A 20,356-nucleotide genomic window follows, 5' to 3' on the forward strand; every position below is an offset into this window, starting at 1 on the left:
ATTATTCTCTTAATCAGAGCAAATGCACTGATACATTAATAGGAATACAATGAAAGTTTAAAAAATTGCTTTAAGTGCTAGACCACCTCTTTCTTATGCACCTAGTTTATTTTCTTTTCTCACTAAATTCTTTGTTCAATCTGTTCCTTAGGATTTATGGGGTTCAGGAAATATTTAGTGTTCTCCACTACACCTGCCACTGCCCCAGCCGAAGAGCTTTAAAATACAGTAAGTCCCCTACATAGAATAAGTTCTGTTCCAAGTGTGTTCATAAGTCCAATTTTTTATTATTTTTTTTAAGTCCAACAAAGTTAGCCTAGGTACCCAACTAACACAACTGGCTATATAGTATTGTACTGTAACAGGTTTATAATATTTTTCACACAAGTAATACATAAAAAACAAAAAAACACAAAAAAACATTTTTAATCTTACAGTACAATACCTTGACAAGTACAGTAGTACAGTACAATAGCTGGCATACGGGGGCATGTTCACATCTTTGAAAATTTGCAGCTTGAAGGTTCGTATGTAGGAGACTTATTGTATTCATCAATACAGGACTGATTATTTATAAGCATAACTATATGTATTAGTTTCCTGTAATTGCCATAGCAAGTTACCACAAGCTCAGTGGCTTAAAACCATAACCATTTATTCTTTCACAGTTCTCGGGCCAGAAGTTCAAAATCAGTCTCACAGAGCTGAAATCCATGTATTGGCAGGGCTGTGCTCCCTTCAGAGGCTCTAAGAAAGAATCCATTCCTTGCCTCTTAGTTTCTGGTAGCTGCTGGCATTACTTGACTTGTGGCTGCATCACTCCAGTCTCTGTCTCTGTGGTCACAGTGCATCCTCCTCTTCTGTATCTAACCTCCTCTGCCTCTCTCTTATAAGGACATTTGTGTTTGCATTTAGAACCCATCCAGATAACCTCCCCATTTCAAGATCTTTGAGTAGACTCTCTTTCTTTATCACATTTATAGGTTCCAGGGATTAGGACCCGATATTTTTGAGTGGCCCTTATTTACCGTACTATACCATATAATTTGGGGCCATCTAGTTTGGAACAGGCGGTTCACAGGGGCCTTATTTAATGAATTCTGGATTACTACAGTGAGTGTCCCTAACATGCTAGATAGACAACACTGAGTTCTCTTTATAAAGCACAATAGTAAGGGCTCTGCACATACCTAATAGATTGTCAATTTCTGCCCTCAGTTCAGGAGTATAATATCTCTATGACATAAAAACCATTTTACTCACAACACAAAGATAATTGTAGAAATTTAAAAACAATACATGTGGTACAGAGGTGGGAGGATCAGAGTCTCCCACCACTCCCCCACCTCCATCCCACGGCTTTCCAAACAGAGAAACAGTCCTGCCCGGCTAGTGGTCTCTGGGATAGTGGAAAGTGCTGGCCCTCTCCTTCCTGAATCTGCTGCGGAGAAAGCAAGAAGTGGCTGCCAGTCTAAATACTCTGAGAAATAGCTGACTTCACTTATCTTCTACTTTCCCTTACCCTTAAAGTACACCAAGATAAACCAACACAACCTGGAACAGCTTCAGTGGGGACCTGGAGCAGAGTTCTGTGGTAAAGGATGGTCCCATCTGAGAACTCCCTGTTTCTGACTGACGCTCATAATGATACAGAATCAGCCTCCTCACTTAACAGGGAGGGCTCCAGCTGAAAGGGCCCTTGCACAGCATCTAATACAATCTTGGGTGACACTGTCCAAGGCTACACATTCCTCTCTACCTCCGTTTTCCCGACCCCTCCCCCCTCCGCCGGAAGCGGGGCAGGAGCAGGAGTTAGCAGTAATTTGGGGACAAGATCCCGTTATTTCTACCAAAACGAATAGTATGATCCCAGAGTTCAGCCACCGTCCCCGGAGGTCTTTAGATCCCCGAAAACAACGGCAGCCCGTTCTGGTAAAGAAACACTTTATTGGGCATCTGCCATGTGCAAAACAAACACAAAGGTCTGGAAAGTTCCAGAAATGAAGACGCGCCGCTCTGGGCCCTCCGGAGAACGACCCACGCCCCTCACCCGGTCCCAAGGTCGCGCCCGCCCCTGTACCTGCGACCAACGCCTCATCCTAAGAGACCGGCCCCATCCCCGTGGGGACGCCGGCGGGCGCGGCGGCCGCACCTGCGTCGACTGGGCGGTGGCGGCGGCGGGGGCGGCTCCTGCTCGGCGGCGGCGGCGGCGCGAGACGCTGCCCCGCCCACCCCCCGCGCCCGCCCCTCGTGCGCTCGGGCTCTGGGGGCCTCCTGCTCCAAGCGAGCGGTGGCGGCGACGGTTGGGCGCCTCGGCCGGGCCTGGGGAGGGGGAGCGGGGTGCCGGGCTCCCCCCGGGGACTCCGCCCCCTGACGCCGTCGCCCGGGCCCCCGAGCGCCGTTTCCGCCCCCCCTTCTCCCGCCGCTTGTCCCCGACACCGGGAGCCCTGACTAAAGGGGGCTGCTGGCACCCCGCAGGCATAGGCGTCCGCTCCTGCCAGCCCTACCCCAGAAAGGACTCTGTTTCGGGCCTCCACTTGTACTCTCTGCCACTCAAGGGCTCTCTCTTTATCTACGCCCTCTTAACAGGTCTCCACGGCCTCCTCTTGCCCCCCACCTGACCGCCCCAGGCTGTTCTCAAAGCTGTTCCGCACAGGGTCTTCCCCAACGCTTACAGACCTGTCCAAATCCTATCTCTACCCGCCATCGAAGAGTCAAGCCCAATCTTGGCGTTGCTAGGCCTCCCCGCCCGCCTTGTGACAGTGCCTCCCTCCCCAACCCACCCCTCAGTTCCCTTTTGCCTGTCTCATGTAACAGCTCACATTCTGCAGCTCTGCCTTTGCTTGTGCCGATCCTTTGCCGCTAATGTGTTTCAAGGTTCAGAAGTGTTCTCGGGGTAGCGGACCCTCTTGCCTCCGGAGACTTGTTTCTTGCGCTGTGCTTCAGTTGCTCTCTGTCGTCATCTCTAATATAGAATTTATCACATAATGGGATCACACACTTAGACCTCTTGGTGCTGCCTAAATTAGTGCTCGGATAGAAGGAATGCAGAAAGGCCCTAGGGTGACAGATGCAACCTGTCGCGTTAATGCTATTAGCAGTCGCATTATAGACACCTACAGCGAATAACTTTTTGTGTGTAAGTTGATTGGAAATATTAATAAATCCTACATTGTATAATGTAGTTATAAATTTTAATAAAATTAGTGTTAAATACCACTAAGGATTGCTTTTTATCGTACCTGTAATATAAATTATTCCATTTACTGACTGGGAGAGATCTAAGATTGCCTATAGAATCAAGTATTTTAATAGGGAATGAAATCGTAAGTATTAAATGGAAGGGTGAATGGTTTAAGTTTTGTGGCTAGACAGAAAACAATTTTTAATTATTTTGTTTTAAACATTCTCTCAAAACATGAGTGTGTTCTTATGGCAAGAAAATATTTTAATTACCTAATATGTGATTTCCATTGGTTTGTCATGTTTGTATTTGAACCCTGGGCTCTAAGAACCAATAGAGTTCTGTTTTCTTTTCTTTTTGAAGTCTTTAATTGAAATAATATGTTAATTAGAACACTATAAAACTATTTAAACCCACATATATATATGAAATTTATTTCATTATAATTCTATTGTAAAATTCTTTGCATTTTGAAGCGTCTTACGGTTTTACTTCATGGCATTTCTCTGATATTGAATATAAAAGAGCTTCTTAGGGTTGAGAGACGACTGGACTTGTTGGGAACCTCTGTGTTGATGTGGCGGTGGCTCGGCGTGATCGGATTCTCAGCGTCTCCGCATTAGCTCGCAGGTCAAAATGCAAATCTTCGTGAAGACCTTGACCAGCAAGACCATCACCCTGGAAGTGGAGCCCAGTGACACCATCGAGAACGTGAAGGCCAAGATCCAGGACAAGGAGGGCATCCGCCCTGACCAGCAGAGGCTCATCTTTGCAGGCAAGCAGCTGGAAGATGGTCGCACTCTTTCTGATTACAACATCCAGAAGGAGTCGACCCTGCATCTGCTCCTGCGTCTGAGGGGTGGTATGCAGATCTTCCTGAAGACCTTGACTGGCAAGACCATCACCCTGGAAGTGGAGCCCAGTGACACCATCGAGAACGTGAAGGCCAAGATCCAGGATAAGGAGGGCATCTGCCCTGACCAGCAGAGGCCCATCTTTGCAGGCAAGCAGCTGGAAGATGGTCTTACTCTTTCTGATTACAACATCCAGAAGGAGTCAACCCTGCATCTGGTCCTCCGTCTGAGGGGTGGCTGTTAATTCTTCAGTCTTGTATTCATAATGCCCAATGATGGCATCACTCTGCACTCTAGCCATGTGCCCCAATTTAAGTTTAGAAATTACCAGTTTCAGAAATAGCTGAATCTGTTCAAAATGTTAATAAAGGTTTTGTTGCATGGTAGCAAAAAAAATAAATAAATAAAAATAAAAGAGCTTCTTAGCTTTTAAAATAAAGAATTTAGAGATAAAGGAAGGGGTCCAGAGTTCCTTTACCATTCATCCACAGTCATTTCACATATATTCATAGAACACCTGACATGTGACATGCAAAGGTGTTAAAAATATAGCTGTGAACCAAAAAAAAACCTCTCTACCCTCATGGAGTTTATATTCTTGTAGAAGAAGATGAGCAAGTTCAATTATGTAAGATGGGAATAAGTCTTAATGAGACATGGTAAGGAGGTTAATTTCATACTGTGATCTGAGAAGGCCTTATTGATAAAGTGACATTGAGCAGAGGCCCGGAGGACTCGAGGGAGGAGCTGTATTGTAGAACACAGCTTCCCAAGCATGTGCTTGGTGTATTTAAGAATCAGCCAAAAAGCCAACTTAGCCTGAGCAGAGGGCGACCAGCAGGAGGAAGCTGGGGATTCTGGTCATGTAGGGCCCAAGTCACCAAGAGCTCGTTAGTAAGAGCCTGTGCCTGCATCCAGGGTTGTTACTTATCTCCCTTCTTTGGGTTCCTACTCTGGACCAGATCCTATCCCGGTCACTGAGGAAGATACAAAGATGCTACAGTTTCTGCCCTCAAAAAACCAGTGTCCTTCTTATTGTTGAATGGCTGCTGACCTTTATGAGGAGCAGCTACGGACAGTTGGTTGATTAGAGGATGGTTCAGGAATAAGGAACACAGATCTGATCTGAGCTTTGTCACTGACTATACAGCCTTGGGCAAGCCATTTAACCTTTTTGGAGCATTAGTATTTTCATCTGCAAAAGGCTAGGTGTAGAAATTATCACAAGAGATATTTCTAACTGAAAAAAAAAACAAAACCCCACTCTGATTGTATAAAAGCAGAGAACAGAACTTTATCTTAGTATAAAAGCATTGATTAAAAGTGTACCAGGAAAGTACTTCAGCCATTACATACATGATGTATATGTAGGGCCACTTAAAATCTAATTCATGATTTGCTTAGTTAAAAAAAAAATCTTATTTCACCCAACACAATCAGTTTTGTAAATGACTGTTAGTTTAAAAAAAGGTAGATTATACAAAAATTTTTAACTGTTTGTTTCCTTTATAATATCAACCTTAAAGATCTTTTTGCCAAAAGTCTTCAAAACTAAATGCAATGCTAAAACAGAGTTACTGAGTAGCCTGGATTTTGGTATAGATATTTTCTCTTTCTGATTATGGTTTAAAATTTTCTATTTCAAGTGCTATTTGACAGCCATATTTCCCCTGTGCTTGGCAGAATGCGGACACATAGAAGTGACTCAACATATATTGTGGAAGAAATAAATGGCAAATCACCTCTGATGATTTTTTCAAGTAGATATGGTATAAAACATTACAGACTGTATAGTTAATGTTCTAACATTTTCTTTCCACTAAGACTACAAGAAAAGAAATATATTTAGTAAGAAAGTTTGAAATAACAAGATCCTACTGTATAGCACAGGGAACTATAGAACTATATTCAATATCCTCTGATAGAGAAATGCAAGTCAAAGCCACCATGAGGTATCACCTCACACCGATCAAAATGGCCATCATCACAAAATCTGGAAACAACAAATGTTGGAGAGGGTGTGGAGAAAAGGGAACTCTCCTGCACTGTTGGTGGGAATGTAAGTTGGTACAGCCACTATGGAAAACAATTTGGAGGTTCCTTAGAAAACTACACATAGAACTACCATATGATCCAGTAATCCCACTCCTGGGCATATACCCAAAGAAAACCATAATCCCAAAAGAAACATGTACCATCATGTTTATTGCAGCACTATTTACAATAGCCAGGACATGGAAGCAACCGAAATGCCCATCAACAAATGAATGGATAAAGAAGCTGTGGCATATATATACAAAGGAATATTACTCAGCTATAAAAAGGGATGAGATGGAGCTATATGTCATGAGGTGGATAGACCTAGAGTCTGTCATACAGAGTGAAGTAAGTCAGAAAGAGAAGGACAAATATTGTATGCTAACTCACATATACGGAATCTAAAAATGGTACTGATGAATTCAGTGACAAGAACAAGGACACAGGTGCAGAGAATGGACTGGAGAACTCGAGGTTTGGGAGGGGGCGGGGGGTGAAGGGGAAGCTGAGACGAAGCGAGAGAGTAGCACAAACATATATATACTACCAACTGTAAAATAGATAGTCAGTGGGAAGTTGTTGTATAACAAAGGGAGTCCAACTTGAGGATGGAAGATGCCTTAGAGGACTGGGATGGGGAGGGTGGGGGGGACTCGAGGGAGGGTGGGGGGGAGTTGAGGGAGGGAGGGAATATGGGGATATGTGTATAAAAACAGATGATGGAACTTGGTGTACCCACCCCCCAAAAAAAAATCCTCTGATAAACCTGTGGAAAATTTTATGAAAAAGAATATATATTTTATGAAAAAGAATATATATATATCTGAATCACTTTGCTGTATCGTAGAAATTAGTACAACATTGTAAATCAACTATACTTCAATAAATTAATTAAAAAAATTTGAATTCATTCAACAAATATTTATTAAACATGAACTGTATACCAAGAACATCAGTGAACAAAACAGACAAACCCTGCTCTCATGGAACTTATTCTAGTTGGGAGAGACAGATCATAAGTAAACACTTGTCCTTGTGGGAAGACATTCGGGAACCTTTTTGATGTGGGCCGAGCGATGAGATTCTTGAGCAGTGGAGGAGCTGAGGGTGCGGGGCGTGGAGACTAATATCACCCTGTTTGGTCCTGAGGGATGGCTGGTTAGCCAAAGACGGGTAAGATTCCTCAGAGGAGGAACAACCTAAGACAGGCACAGCCGCAGAGGGGCCAACAGGGGTGGTGCATAGAACCTTCCTTATATCACTGTGTTTGGCCCTGGAGGATGACTGGTTAGCCAGAGACGGGTAAGATTCCTCAAGGGAGGAACAACCTAAGACAGGCACAGTCGCAGAGGGGCCAACACGGGTGGGGCACAGACCCCCAATATCTGAGCGAGGTCTCCTGCCCCCAGGGCTGTTTTGCTCTCCACCCCCAGCTCAAATCCACACCTGCTCAACTCGGACCCAGGAAGTAAACAAAGATAATTGCCTCAATCATGTGAGGCCTTTGACTGTTTATGAGTGTAACCTGAGAATGTTAGCCCACGAACTCAATAAAAGCAGCCTGGGATGAGTCAGCGGGGCTCTTGATCCGAGAGGTCTTGAGCCCCCCGGTCCCACTTTTCTCTTCAGTCTGTGTCTGTGTCTTCTTCAAGCTTGCGGCACCCGTCACTCACCTCGAGTCGCCGAGCTGGTCTCGGCATGTCCTAACTAACATATTAGAACATGGTGACTGCTGTGGAGACAGGGAAGAAGAGGGAGGGTGGGATGTATGGACATTCAATTAGAGCAGGGAAGGACCCACCTACTTCCCAGGTGCTGTTATGATTAGATTTCTAGAAATATTTCCTGATGGGGTGGACTGGGAAGATGAGCAATTTCTAACTTGGGGTTACTTTCCAAACGACTTTTAAAAGAGGACTTTCATATACCATCCTAAGTGCAGGAATGTTTTTACTCTTCAGAGTTGATTGAGGGATTACCCTTGTGGTCCAGTGGGTGAGACTCTGTGCTCCCAATGCAGGAGGCCCAGGTTTGATCCCTGGTCTGATCCCTGGTCAGGGAACTAGATCCCACATGCATGCTGCAACTAAAGATTCTGTATGCTGCAACGAATATCCCACATGCTGCAACGAAGATCCGGTGCAGCCAAAAATAAATAATGAATAGTTTTAAAAAATCACATACATGAGAATTGATTGAGGTTTTTAAAATCAACTTTACTGATACATACTTCACTTACAAAAAAATTCATTCACTTTAAGTGTACAGATTGATGTGTTGCGAGACATATACACACCTAGTAACCAGCACTCCGATCAAGATGTAGAACATTTCCATTGACCCAGAAAGTTCCTTTGCATCCCTTTGCAGTCAGCCTCTCCCCCAACACTGATATGAGTTAAGTTTTTTAAAAATGCAAGTCCTTGAGTTTATTTTTTTTGAGGATAAACACTGTTTTACAGAAGAATTAAAAGGGATACAAGTAGGAGATTGAAGCCAAAAAGCTAATAAAATAAAGGCATATTGCCTTTTCTCCTCTAGGCTGTTTCTGCCGAGGAGTCAATCACTGTTGTCACCTAGTGTCTTTGAAGCTGGCTCTGGTTCTTGCAAAATAAACTTATGCCCTTTATCATAACCATCTATTGCTTAAGATTTTAATACTGCAGTTTCTGATGAACTATATTCTTATTAAAATCCTTTACTTCTCATAAATTTATGGATATATTTCTATCCGTTTTTGAGAGTAATAACTTACTACAATAATTCCTATAACAGTTATATTTTTGCCAGGTATCTAATATTTAGTATATGCTATCAGGTATTCTTATTTGGTTCTTTATGCATTTGGCAGTTTTTGTGACATCCACCCATTCAGCATGGTGAAGTGATGAACTGATTAATTACAGTGTCATATTTTATAATCTTTCTTTACCTTTTACAAGTACTTTTTAAAAAACATTTTTACTGTGGTAAAATGTACATAATAAAAAATTTGCCACTTTAACCACTTTACGTGTTTAGTTCATCACATTCACATTGCTTGACAACCGTCATTACCATCCATCTCTAGAACTTTTCCCCAAACTGAACTCTGTACCCATTAAACTCTAACTCTCCATTCACCCTCTCCCCAGCCGCTGGCAACCACCAGTCTACTTTCTGTCTCTACGAATTTGACTATTCTAGGTATTGCATTATAAGTGGAATAATGCAGTACTTGTCCTTCCGTGACTGATTTATTTCACTTAGCATAATGTCCTCAAGTTTCATCCATGTTGTAGTATGCATCAGAACTGCCTTCCTTTTAAAGGCTGAATAATATTCCACTATTATGCGATATATATTATATACATTATCTGATATATATATTACATTTTGTTTATCCATTCATCTGTCGATGGAGTTCTTGAGTTTTTTTAAACTGATTTTATTGAGGTGTAATTTCTGTTCATTAAACTGCATTTATTTAAAGTGTACCATTTGATGAGTTTTGATAGATACACGATCGACCCTGAATAACTAGGGTTTGACCTGCATGGGTCTACTTACACACGGATGTTTTTTTCAACGGTAAATTCTACAGTACTACACGATCTGTGGTTGGTTGACTCCTCGACACAAAATGGAAGAAAGAGAGGGCTGAGTGTTAAGTTAAACACAGATTTTTTGCTGCGTTAGAGGAGGGAATTCGTGCCCCTAAACTTCATGTTGCTCAAGGGTCAACTGTGCACACCTGTGAAACTACCACCTCAATCAAGAGATAACATTTTCATCATTCCCCAAAGATTTGAACGGATTGTGCCCTGATAGTTTCGTGCCAGCCTCAGGATGGTTAGTGAAGCAGACGCTGTAAACTGTGTATCCGCATCCATGTCCCTTTCCTCTTTTCTCAGAGAATCCCACTGTGCATATTCAACAGCATCCTACAGAGCCATGACATTGCCTCGGGGAAGGTCCAGCAGGTGCATCCTGATGATTTTAAACTAATCTTTGGGCTTTCAGTCCTCTTTCAAGTGACTGTTTTCTGGTGAGGTTTCTTAGCATTTAGTGATGAGGGAAGGTCGGCTTGGAAGTTTTCCTCATTCTTAAGGAGACACATGAAGAGATAATTCTTTTTGACTCTGAAAGGTTGCCTAGAGGGACCGTGCAAAGTTTAAAACAAGGTTGATTTTTGTCCATGTGGGATGGTTCTGAGAGGTTCCTTTTAAGAAAAACTAAATAACCTTCCAAACCTACAATTTAACAACTTATTGTCTACAGTTACTTTGATGATTATTTAGCAAGCCAGAAGAGCCACTAGATGTCACTCTGACTTTTTTTTTATTTTCAGAGACAACCTAGTGACATTTTCAATCTTTGAAATATTAAATTTAAAGGCACTCAAAAAACTCAATAAGTTAAAAATCACATTTAAATGCTAAAGAAAGGTAAAGAGAAAGGCACATGGGTTGCTTTGAAAGATTAAAATCAAGAAATGAGAATTTTGAAAAGAACAAATTAATTTTTCCTTAGGTGATGTTAACAAATAGAGTGATGCATGATTTCTAAGACGTCAAAGCAGTGATTAGGGAAACGACATTTAAAACTGTGTCTGGTATAGGCATGCCAGAAAAATAGGAGAGGCAATATGATTGAAGTATTTTTCTGCGCTGGGGCCACATTCACAGTAACAGAGCAACATGAACTCAATTACAACATTAGGAATTTTTCATATAGAGACAGAAAGCAAAGTTGTGAGGTGCATTGGATCTATTTATAATGAACAGAAGAATTTGATAAGAAGGTAGGAGGAATCCTAAGTTAGAGGCAGAAGGTAGGAGGGAAGGAACAGAAAGAGAGAAAATGTGATTGGAAGCTACTTCTGTGAGACTGCACTAAGCTTCCCTAAACTTTTTCCTAAACCAAGAAGAACCATGAAGGGTTTCATTGTGTTTATTCAGAACTCTTTAAGTTGTAGGTAACAGAAACTCTACTCCAGCTATTTAAGGAAAAAGTACACGTGTTTATAGGCTCACCAAACTGGTAAGAATACGGTAGCTTCAAGTATGGCTGTTTCTGGTCAAGGTAAGCAATTCTCAAAGTGAGGTCTGGGGATCTTTGGGAGTTTCCTGAGGTCCTTTTGGGTCTGCAAGGTCAAAGCCATTTTCATAACAATACTAAAACAAAGTCTTAGCGCCTTCCACTGTCAGTATCTTGAGACAATAGGGTTGTTTTTCTCTCTCTAGGGAGGAGAGAGGGTCAAATTTCATTCTCTAATTCGAGTCTGAGTCCAAATCACATGCCCTAACAGAAGTTATCTTTATGAATTAGCAATGCTGGCCACGGAGACATAAATTATGCAAAAGACCTACCTTAAACTGAGATTCCATTCCTAAGTGTCTGATAATTTTAATGTCATGTTCACTTATGCTGCTTGCAGGATGACTCTGATCAGATTATTTAGGCTTTTCATGGCCTCCATGTCTTTACCTCTAAAAACAAGGATTCATTCTTCAATTGTGAGCAATGGAAGATGGGGGAAAATGTTATTCTAATCCTGATCTATCAGTTGCTAAACTGAATGTCCATCAAATGAACTTCCTTTGCCTTTTGATTTTGGGTTTATTTCTTATAATGTTAAATGCTGATTCTGTGAAATCTCTTTTTTTACAAAATGAATCAAGAGCAAGATCGTAAGTGCCACAAAAAAGAATTTTCAGAAAAAAAAACCATTCATTTACTTAGGATTTTATTTAAATATATATATACATAGATATTTTAATAATGGAGTGAAAGAAAAGCCAAGATTTCTCCTTTTTTCTTAGTTTATAAATTAACCTGCAAAAGGAAGCCCCAATAAAAATTGCATAAATGACTCAAGAATCAGACAATATTTATTTTCTACTTTCATTTTGTACACCATTTGTTTCCACTAAAATACTATCATTACATTAAAATGAGATTTTACTTTTTTTAAGTCCTACAGATGAAGTTATTACTGAAAAGCAAGTAACATTTGACATGTGTTATACATTAATTATCATCTAGACTTCTTTGATACTATATCTGCTTCTCTATTATATCAACTTTTCATTAACTATAGGTACAAACACCAAAATTAAGTTGATATCACATCAGTTTCCAACATAATTCACATTACCAAGTACTTTTAAACAGAAAAAGTTTTAGCAAAATATCCCTTGGAAATAATTCTAAATTGTTCCAATAACTTGATAACTGAGGCTCCTGGGTAAAAGATATAGTTATCTTACACTATTTAAATTTTTAATAGAAAGCATTAATGTTAAATTTTATATACCATTATTAAAAATTCCATTGCTAACTTAAAATCAGAACAACATTTCACCTTGAGTGTCTATTACTTGCCAAACATTAAGTATTTCTTTTCATTTAAAGAGCGGACGACAAACTGTCTTGGAGTAGGTAACAATTAAAATAGAGAAGAAAGCCTGTGTCCTGTTTGTATTGAACCAAACAAGGAGAAATTTGATTGGAGAGTCCTATTTCAAGATGAGAGGCCCGTCATATATTTTACTTGGCATTTTCTTCTAATGAACAAAATAAACATTTTCGTCGTCTTCTTGTGCTGTCACCTTGACACTTACTTAAATGTTTACCAAAACCGCTTTGCAAACTTGGCTGCGCGGCAGAAATGCCCAGAGTTTTTTAAAAAATGTCAATGCCTGTGCCTCACCCCCCCGGCAATTCTGCTTTAATTGGAACAAGGTGGGGCTAGTCCATCAACTGTTTTTCTACTCCTTGCTAATTAGCCATCTGTATGGTATTTTTAACTGTCTACGTTTTATCAACTGTAAGACTGTTTTGATTGGTCAGGTCTTTGTGGGGAACTGAATTCCGCATAGCAGTGCTTACTGTGCAGAAAGGTTGCGGTGCCTTTATTTGCCTTAATCCATTTTCCTCTCACTTCCTTACTCTTTCTCTCAGAGGAGGAAAGTGGCTGCCTCGGCAGGAGTGGTGGCTGATCATCACTGAAAATACCAAAGAAAGAACTGAGCTGCCTCCTGGATATTTTTTCCAGGGAAGGAAATTTATCATGCTTTTTTTTTCATTTTTCTCTGCATCCTGGAAAAAACTTTTTTTTTTTATTTTTCAAGAAACAAACTGAACTAATTTTAGAAAAACAGAGGCAAAAAGTTTTAGCACAGCTGTTCAGTTTGGGACAAGTTAGGAACTTCTAAAGCGAGCAGAAGCATAGTAAGTGTTTTCTTTCTTTTAAAGCTACTTCTGGGGAGAGGGGAGGCTATTGTAATGGTAAACTTCACTCGGAGAGGAAGAAGGGGTTGATAATCAATCAAAAGCGAAGTATTCAGTTGCATTTTTGCAATTTTCTTACTAAATTGTAAGATGACTTTAAGTTTCTCTGTAAAATCTGCTGGAAAAATTTTGGTGTGGGTATGTGTGAAATAAAGGCAGTCTTGAAAGTGACATTGAAAGAAGTTTTTTTTGAACGGACTGGAGAGATATACACCACTCGGGGGCTTCAGTGAGAATTGAGGATTCCAGGAGGAGAGCTTACATTCAGAAACGTTGAAGTGAAAAATCCTCCTGGCTCAGCATCCTGGAGTTAAGCTCGGAAGAACTTTTTACATCTGATAGAAGTAGTTTCTGAAAACCTCTTTTTCGGCCCGTGCGGACCATGAAGGATGGGATAACGTGCTATACAAGCACTGCTTTCTTGAATCTGCTTCAGGCATTTGAAATTTAACTGGAGGAATCATGTGTTTGCCATGATGAGGACCACAGAGAACTTCGATGAGACCAGTGCCACACTAAACCTTAACAGGACCCCCGGGGGAAGGTACATTTACCTGGAAGCATTCCTGCAGGGAGGAGCTCCCTGGGGTTTTACTCTGAAAGGTGGCCTGGAGCATGGAGAACCATTAATCATCTCTAAGGTATGTTTCTTTTTCTGATATTTATTTAAATTGCTTTTTCAACTTTTGTCGGATCTGTCAAAAACACAAAATAATGCTGAGGATTGCCTGGATATTGCTTAATTTGCTGTTTCATACTTTCTGATTATATCTGGAAATATTTTGCATAGCTTGGTGTTTGAAAGAAAAATGTGTCTAGCGCATTTATTCTGTGAAATCCCAGAGGAAAATGTGCTTGTTTAATGGATAATCTCTTTTTGTGAATGAAATAGTGTAAAACCAGCTACCACATGATCTTTTCCGTTATGAATCAGATTAAAGATTAACAGCATAGTTAAGGTAGGGGTATGGTGTGTATTTGTGTATGTGTGCCTTAATTTAGCATATGGCTAGAAAAATATCTGCTTTTTCTCCTTTTAACTGGAAGTATCTAGCATTCCAAAATATTTTAGAATTTGTGATTCTGGATAATTGATTGCATAATTATTATTTATTGCCTTTTGCACACAGGAGAATTAAATCAGCTTTCATTATAATTCAAGGGCAAGACGGCATTTCTGCCTCTTCAGTTTATCAATGTGTTTAAGCCAGTTTTTAAACCTTCACCTTCCTGCAGCATGCCTCAATTCTTCATTTATCTTTGGTGTTGGTATGTATACCCATCGAAAGAATCCTTTTTGTGCTTTAGGTTTAGTGTTTCTGCTTTTCTCGAAAACTACAAAGATTAAAAAAGATTACAAGGATTTCTTTTAAAATTTCAGAATATTAACAGTTTAAATCAACAGGATATAAGTGTTTTTCACACCTAAGCATTACTCAAGAAACATTTGTAACTGAGGGGAAATTTTGTTTTAGTTGGAGGGTGGGAAAGAAGTAAATATGCATTTTGCCTGAGCTCTACTATCTATTTAAGGTTAGTTTTCACATCCCACCAAAATGCGTGTTTTGAGAGATACTGAAATGATTCTTACTGTGGGTGAGCCAGTGGGAATTGTCTTCCAGCAGTCAGCCAAGAGTGCAGAATAGCGCTGTAAGCTGTGTGATTTTTCTTTATCTTTCCTAAGAAAACAAAAGTTACGTATACATATATGTGTATCAGTTAGGAAGACTTCCAGCTATAGGTAACTGGAAACCTGATTGATAGTAACTTAAGTAAACTGGGGTTAGTTTTTCTCATATTACAAGAAGTCTGGAGTTAGGCTGCCAGGCAAGGAGCAGCAGTTCAGTAATGTCATCAAGAATTTCACTAAGCTCTCCACTCTGCCTTCTTTATGATGTTGGCTTTTGTCTTCATGGTTGCAAGATGGATGCCATATCTCCGGCATAGCATCTTCATTCTGGGCAGGGTTTTGGCTTTTTATTTGGAAAGGGACATCCTCCCTATCAAACCTGTGTTTACATCTCATTGACCAGAACTGTGCCACATACCTATCCTGACCAATTATTGGCCAAGGGGAATGAGAATACTGTGACTAGTTTAGACCTGTCAGGATTTCTCTCCTGGGTTCTGCAGTAGAAACCTAGCCTTTCTGATGTCAAGGAATCTCTGCCCACTATTTGAACAAATTGAGGTCCAGTTTTCAGGAAGAAGGGGGGAATGGGTGCTGGGTAGACAACTGAGAATGTCTGCTACAGACATAAATATCATCTCTGCATTTTAAAACTCTGGTTTAAGCTCAAGTTGCCTGGTCTTCAATGATAAGATATTATGTATCTGTTCACTAGAATCCAGTTTGCTGTCCAACAGGCATAATCCTACTACTAATGAACCACTCTGCCAAGGCTGCATTTTATCTGCAGAATCAGGGTAAACGATTATCTCCCTTATCGGAATGTGTGGGGATTAAATGGCACTGTGTCTTTAGATCAGTTAGCATAGGGGCTGGTGCACAGAAAGAGCTCATTAGCAAAGATTATGACTATTGCTTTTCATTATTCTGAGACATTGTATTAGAATACAGATTTGTCTGCTGTACAAAGATCCAAAATAACAGTAGCTTAAGTAATATAGGAATTTATAACTCTCTCACATGACAATCTCAGCATAAGCCAAACTAAAAGATGGCTGCTTGGGGTCAAGGACCCCGTCCCTGGGGTGATACCCCATCTGCATGGTCCAAGGTGACTTACCACACATCTGCTTTCCAGTCAGTAAGAAGTGGAAAAAGAGAAAAGAGGAGACAGTCTCCTTCCTTTCAAGGGTATAATCTGGTGCAGTCTGCTCTGTTCAGTATGGTAGCCACCAGTCACCTGTGGCTATTTCCATTTCAATTAAAAGTAACTAAAATGAAATACAATTTTAAATTTTGTTTCTCATATCCACTAGCCAGATTTCAAGTGCCACATTGCTTCATGGCTCTTGACTCTCTCTCCTCATCCTGTCTGTCTGGCAAACTCAAATTCATCCAAGCTCCATTTCTTCCTCTCTGTGAAGTTTTCCTGGCTTGAGCTGGGTTGGGTGCTCTCCCTTCTGTACTCCTATAACATGCATTTACTATACCAAGTCATAATTTTAAAACTCATGTTGACTGTACTGAAAGCCTCTTGAAAGGCTGGCACTATTTTTCTTTTCATCTCTACCACATGTAACTCAGAGCCGCCCAGGTACACAAATATTTGTTGAGTAAATGAAAAGGCATGGGCTATGTGTTATTCATCTTGCCTTTCCAAGATCTAGCAGAGTGCCTGACACAGAGTAGGTGCTCGATAACGTCTCTTGAATTAGTAAGCAAAGACAAAACAGAGTAGGGGGCAGTGTGAACAGGGAGGCAGAGTCCTGTGAGTTGAGGATGCCAGGCAGATCTCCAGAGATGGAATGTGTATCAGTTTCCCATTGCTACCATAAAAATTATCACAAACTTAGTGGCTTAAACAACACAAACATTATCTTACAGTTCTGTAGGTCAGAAGTCTAACACAGAAGTCTCAAACAGACGTCTCACTGGGCTAAAATCAAGGTGTCAACAAGGCTGTGTTCTTTTTTGGAGGCTATAGGGGAGGCTCTATTTCCCTACCCTTTCCATCTTCTAGAAGCTGCCCCCATTCCCTGGCTCATGGCCACCTTCCTGTATCTTCAAAGCCGGCAATGGCAGGTTGAGTCCTTTGCACATCACATCACTCTGATCTCTAACTTCTGCCTCCCTCTTCCAATTTGAAGTACCCTTGGGATTACATTGGACCCACCAGGATAATCTCTCTATTTTAAGATCAGTTGAGTAATGACCTTAATTCTGTCTGCAACCTTAATTCCCCTTTGCCTTGTAATCTTACATATTCACAGGTTCCAGGGATTAGAACGTTGATGTCTTTGTGGGGAGAGGGCTTTATTTTGCTAGTCAACAGGGAGTTTGAACATTGATGAAAGTCCACATAATTAAGACAGTACCAAGGATGAGACAAAAGTTAAGTTTAGTGGCTGATTGTGTATATTCCAGACCTTAGTGGCTGATTGTGTGTATTCCAGACCTTTTTTAAAAAAATTAATTAATTAATTTTTTTGGTTGTGTTAGGTCTTCATTGCTGCACAAGGGCTTTCTCTAATTGTGGCGAGTGGGGGCTACCCTTTGTTGTGGTGCGCGGGCTTCTCATTGCAGTGACTTCTCTTGTTGTGGAGCATAGGCTCTAGGCACGTGGGCTTCAGTAGTTGTGGCACATGGGCTCAGTAGTTGTGGCTCGTGGGCTCTAGAGAGGAAGCTCAGCAGTTGTGGTGCACGGGCTTAGTTGCTCCATGGCATGTGCGATCCTCCCAGATCAGGGCTTGAACCCGTGTCCCCTGCATTGGAGGGCGGATTCTTAACCATTGTGCCACCAGGGAATTCCCCAGACCTTTTTTCTAGGACTGTGAAAAAAGTGCCTCAGCTCATACGCTGCTCACCAAATGTTCACTATTCCCCTAATGTAGGGTGACCCCCATTGTAAGTGAAGGCAAGGGATAGTACACATTAATCTTCTATATGAAAGGCACGTACATTTATACAAAGCAGTTATAAGCTGCTAGGTATGACAATATAATGAATGAAGTATCATTTTTCTTTAGGTACAAATGAGGAGGGAGAATGAATGGAGGAAAAGGAGCTACAAAAGGGTGGCAATAAAAGAAATCATTTCCAAATCTCTTTCTTTGGGATTTAATGTCCTTGAAAAGGAAAGGTGGAGTTGAGGAAAGAGCCTCTGTAGTCTGTAAACTTCAGAAAGAAAGGGTAACTTTAAAAAAAAAAATAGGGATTGTGTGTAGAAGCTCAAGTAATTCAATAGTTCAGGAAGTTGGCAGCATGGTTTTATTATGACTCACTCCGTACTGTGGCTGAGAAAAGTGGTTCCACCTGCTGTGGGGTACACCTGCTCCTAGGATTCGTAATCAGATAACAACTAGAACAACAACAAACAACAACAACCAGTAACAACCACCAGTAAATGCTGGCACTTACTAAGTGCTTACTAGGTGCCAAGCTCCATTCCAAGAAATCCACGTGTGTTAGCTCATTTAATTTCCGCAAGTCCGTGAGGAAGGTAATATTATGATGCCACTTTTATACATGAGAAACTAAGAGAGAGAATTTGAGTGGCTTTCTGAAGCTGTCATGGCTGGTAGAAAGCACTAGAGCTGGAATTTGCATCCAGGCATCCTGGTTCTTCAGAGTCTATGCACTTGACACACTCTGTCCTTCAGTCACCGTTGCCTACCAAATATTTGGCTCAGTCTAGATTCTAGAGCTACAATCTGGGTAAAATATGGATTAATCTTTTGTTATATATGTTTATAAATTCATTAGAGGAGAACAATTTTTAAAAATCTTAGTTCTTGGGACTTCCTTGGTGGTCTAGTGGTTAGGACTCCGAGCTCCTAGCACAGGAGGGCTGGGTTCCATTCCTGATTGGGGAACTAAGATCCTGCATGCCCCACTGTGTGGCCAAAAAAAAAAAAGTCTTACTCCTATAAAGGTCCCCTAAAATAGGTATAGGAACTCCTTTAAGTAGTTCAAGACCCATAAAAGGAGGAGCCACTTAACATTTCTTAGTAAGTATTGCTATAGTGTCTCCACCTGGAGAGGCACCTTTTTTGTGCACTTCAAAGGATTAAAACCTCCATGTGTACTTCATATGCTTACATGGTCTTCCCTAGGAAGAAGACTAAAATGTATATCCTAGCCAAAAAGAAGTATGAGTGTACTAGCTCAGCCCGTGGGAAGAAGAGAAGGAGAAAAGGAGGCTTATTTTAGTTACATAGGGGAAATCGTAAAGCAAACCCACCCGACTTCAGTGGATGCTCCTGGGTCTCGGATGCTCTGGGCTCTCTGGAGGATTGGTGACTGGAACAGATTAGCCTGGGGGCAACTAAACTGTCCTTTGACAACCACAGAAAAGCTGTCACTGACAGAGAGCTCCTTGAAGCAGTTAAGCAGAGATCCTCTCGGAAGAGCTTTTGGATAAATGAAGTGTTTCTGAATGGCCCTGTTATTGGAAATGACTGCACTTGTCCAAAAAAGTTGGATGCATCAGCGGGCTGGGTTGGAGACAAGGTAACTAAGAAGTACCGGCTACAACAGGAGTCTTGGTGCTACATACCTGGTCTCTGGGTCGTATGTTTTTAGCCTCTGATGTCAAAAATAAAGGAAAGGTATTTTCTCATGTGTGTTAAAAAAAAAAAATCCTGGGCTTCAGAGTTGAAGGTCAGCCATTGTTTCTTATGTCATCAATGCTCAGAGCATATGTTCCTGATTCCTACCCGTCTGGGAGGTATCTTTGCTTTGGCTGCACTGTCTTCAGCGTCATCTCACATGTAGATCCTGTTGGTTCCGTCTTCCACACCATTACCTCTCCCTCTCTCAAACTGCTTCTACTATCTATAATACCATCATCCACTTCCTGTCAATCTAAATCACAGCCTTCCCCGTACCAAGGCTTGCCTCACTACCCCATCCCAGCCCCATCTTTCCATTCTTTATCTATAAGGAGGTGTGTTTGCTAGGTGACGTCAGGGGTTAACCTCAAACATACGCCCCCTGGCTTCTTGGTGGCTGACACTACTCAGATTTTAAAACTGATTCTTTCATTGGATTTTTCTAGCCTCAGTGCTATGAGCTAATCCCTGAGTTCCCTTTGTAATTCCTCCTCTGAAGAGAATCATCCAAAACATCCCAATCAGCTTGCCATTTCAAGATGGAATGAACAGCTTTACTGCATTGTGAGAAGCCTTGGAAATAGAAACAGCCTGTAGGTTAGGAAATGACCCACTTGGAGCATACGTCTGGATGACCGTGTTGAGATTTCCTCATTTCTGGATTTTCTATATCCATCTGTCCACACTGAACACTTGACAACCTTCCAGCTTCCTTAGCAGTTCTCAGTTTCAACACACCACCATCAGCCATACAATTTCTCTTGAC

The 20,356-nt window shown here is 41.1% G+C and overlaps 2 protein-coding genes across 2 annotated transcripts; both read left to right on the forward strand.

Moving 5' to 3' along the window:
• Positions 1–3,777: 3,777 nt before the first annotated feature.
• LOC130849137 (polyubiquitin-like) lies at positions 3,778–4,411 on the forward strand. The gene has a single exon (XM_057727786.1). It carries the CDS (start codon positions 3,821–3,823, stop codon positions 4,280–4,282), a length of 462 nt encoding a protein of 153 aa, XP_057583769.1. The 5' UTR covers positions 3,778–3,820; the 3' UTR covers positions 4,283–4,411.
• Positions 4,412–13,826: 9,415 nt separating this feature from the next.
• On the forward strand, positions 13,827–19,561 carry LOC130848445 (histone H2A.N). Its single transcript, XM_057726927.1, is given in 5 exon segments — positions 13,827–13,991; positions 19,057–19,082; positions 19,084–19,167; positions 19,169–19,221; positions 19,224–19,561. Coding segments are annotated over 5 exon segments (666 nt in total).
• The last annotated feature ends 795 nt before the right edge of the window (positions 19,562–20,356 follow it).

The sequence above is a fragment of the Hippopotamus amphibius genome, chromosome 3 (assembly GCF_030028045.1).
Source record: "Hippopotamus amphibius kiboko isolate mHipAmp2 chromosome 3, mHipAmp2.hap2, whole genome shotgun sequence".
NCBI lineage: Eukaryota > Metazoa > Chordata > Mammalia > Artiodactyla > Hippopotamidae > Hippopotamus > Hippopotamus amphibius.

Excerpts from the sequence above, each read along its gene's own strand:
- LOC130849137 (XM_057727786.1), top strand. The coding sequence starts at position 3,821 with ATGCAAATCTTCGTGAAGACCTTGACCAGCAAGACCATCACCCTGGAA.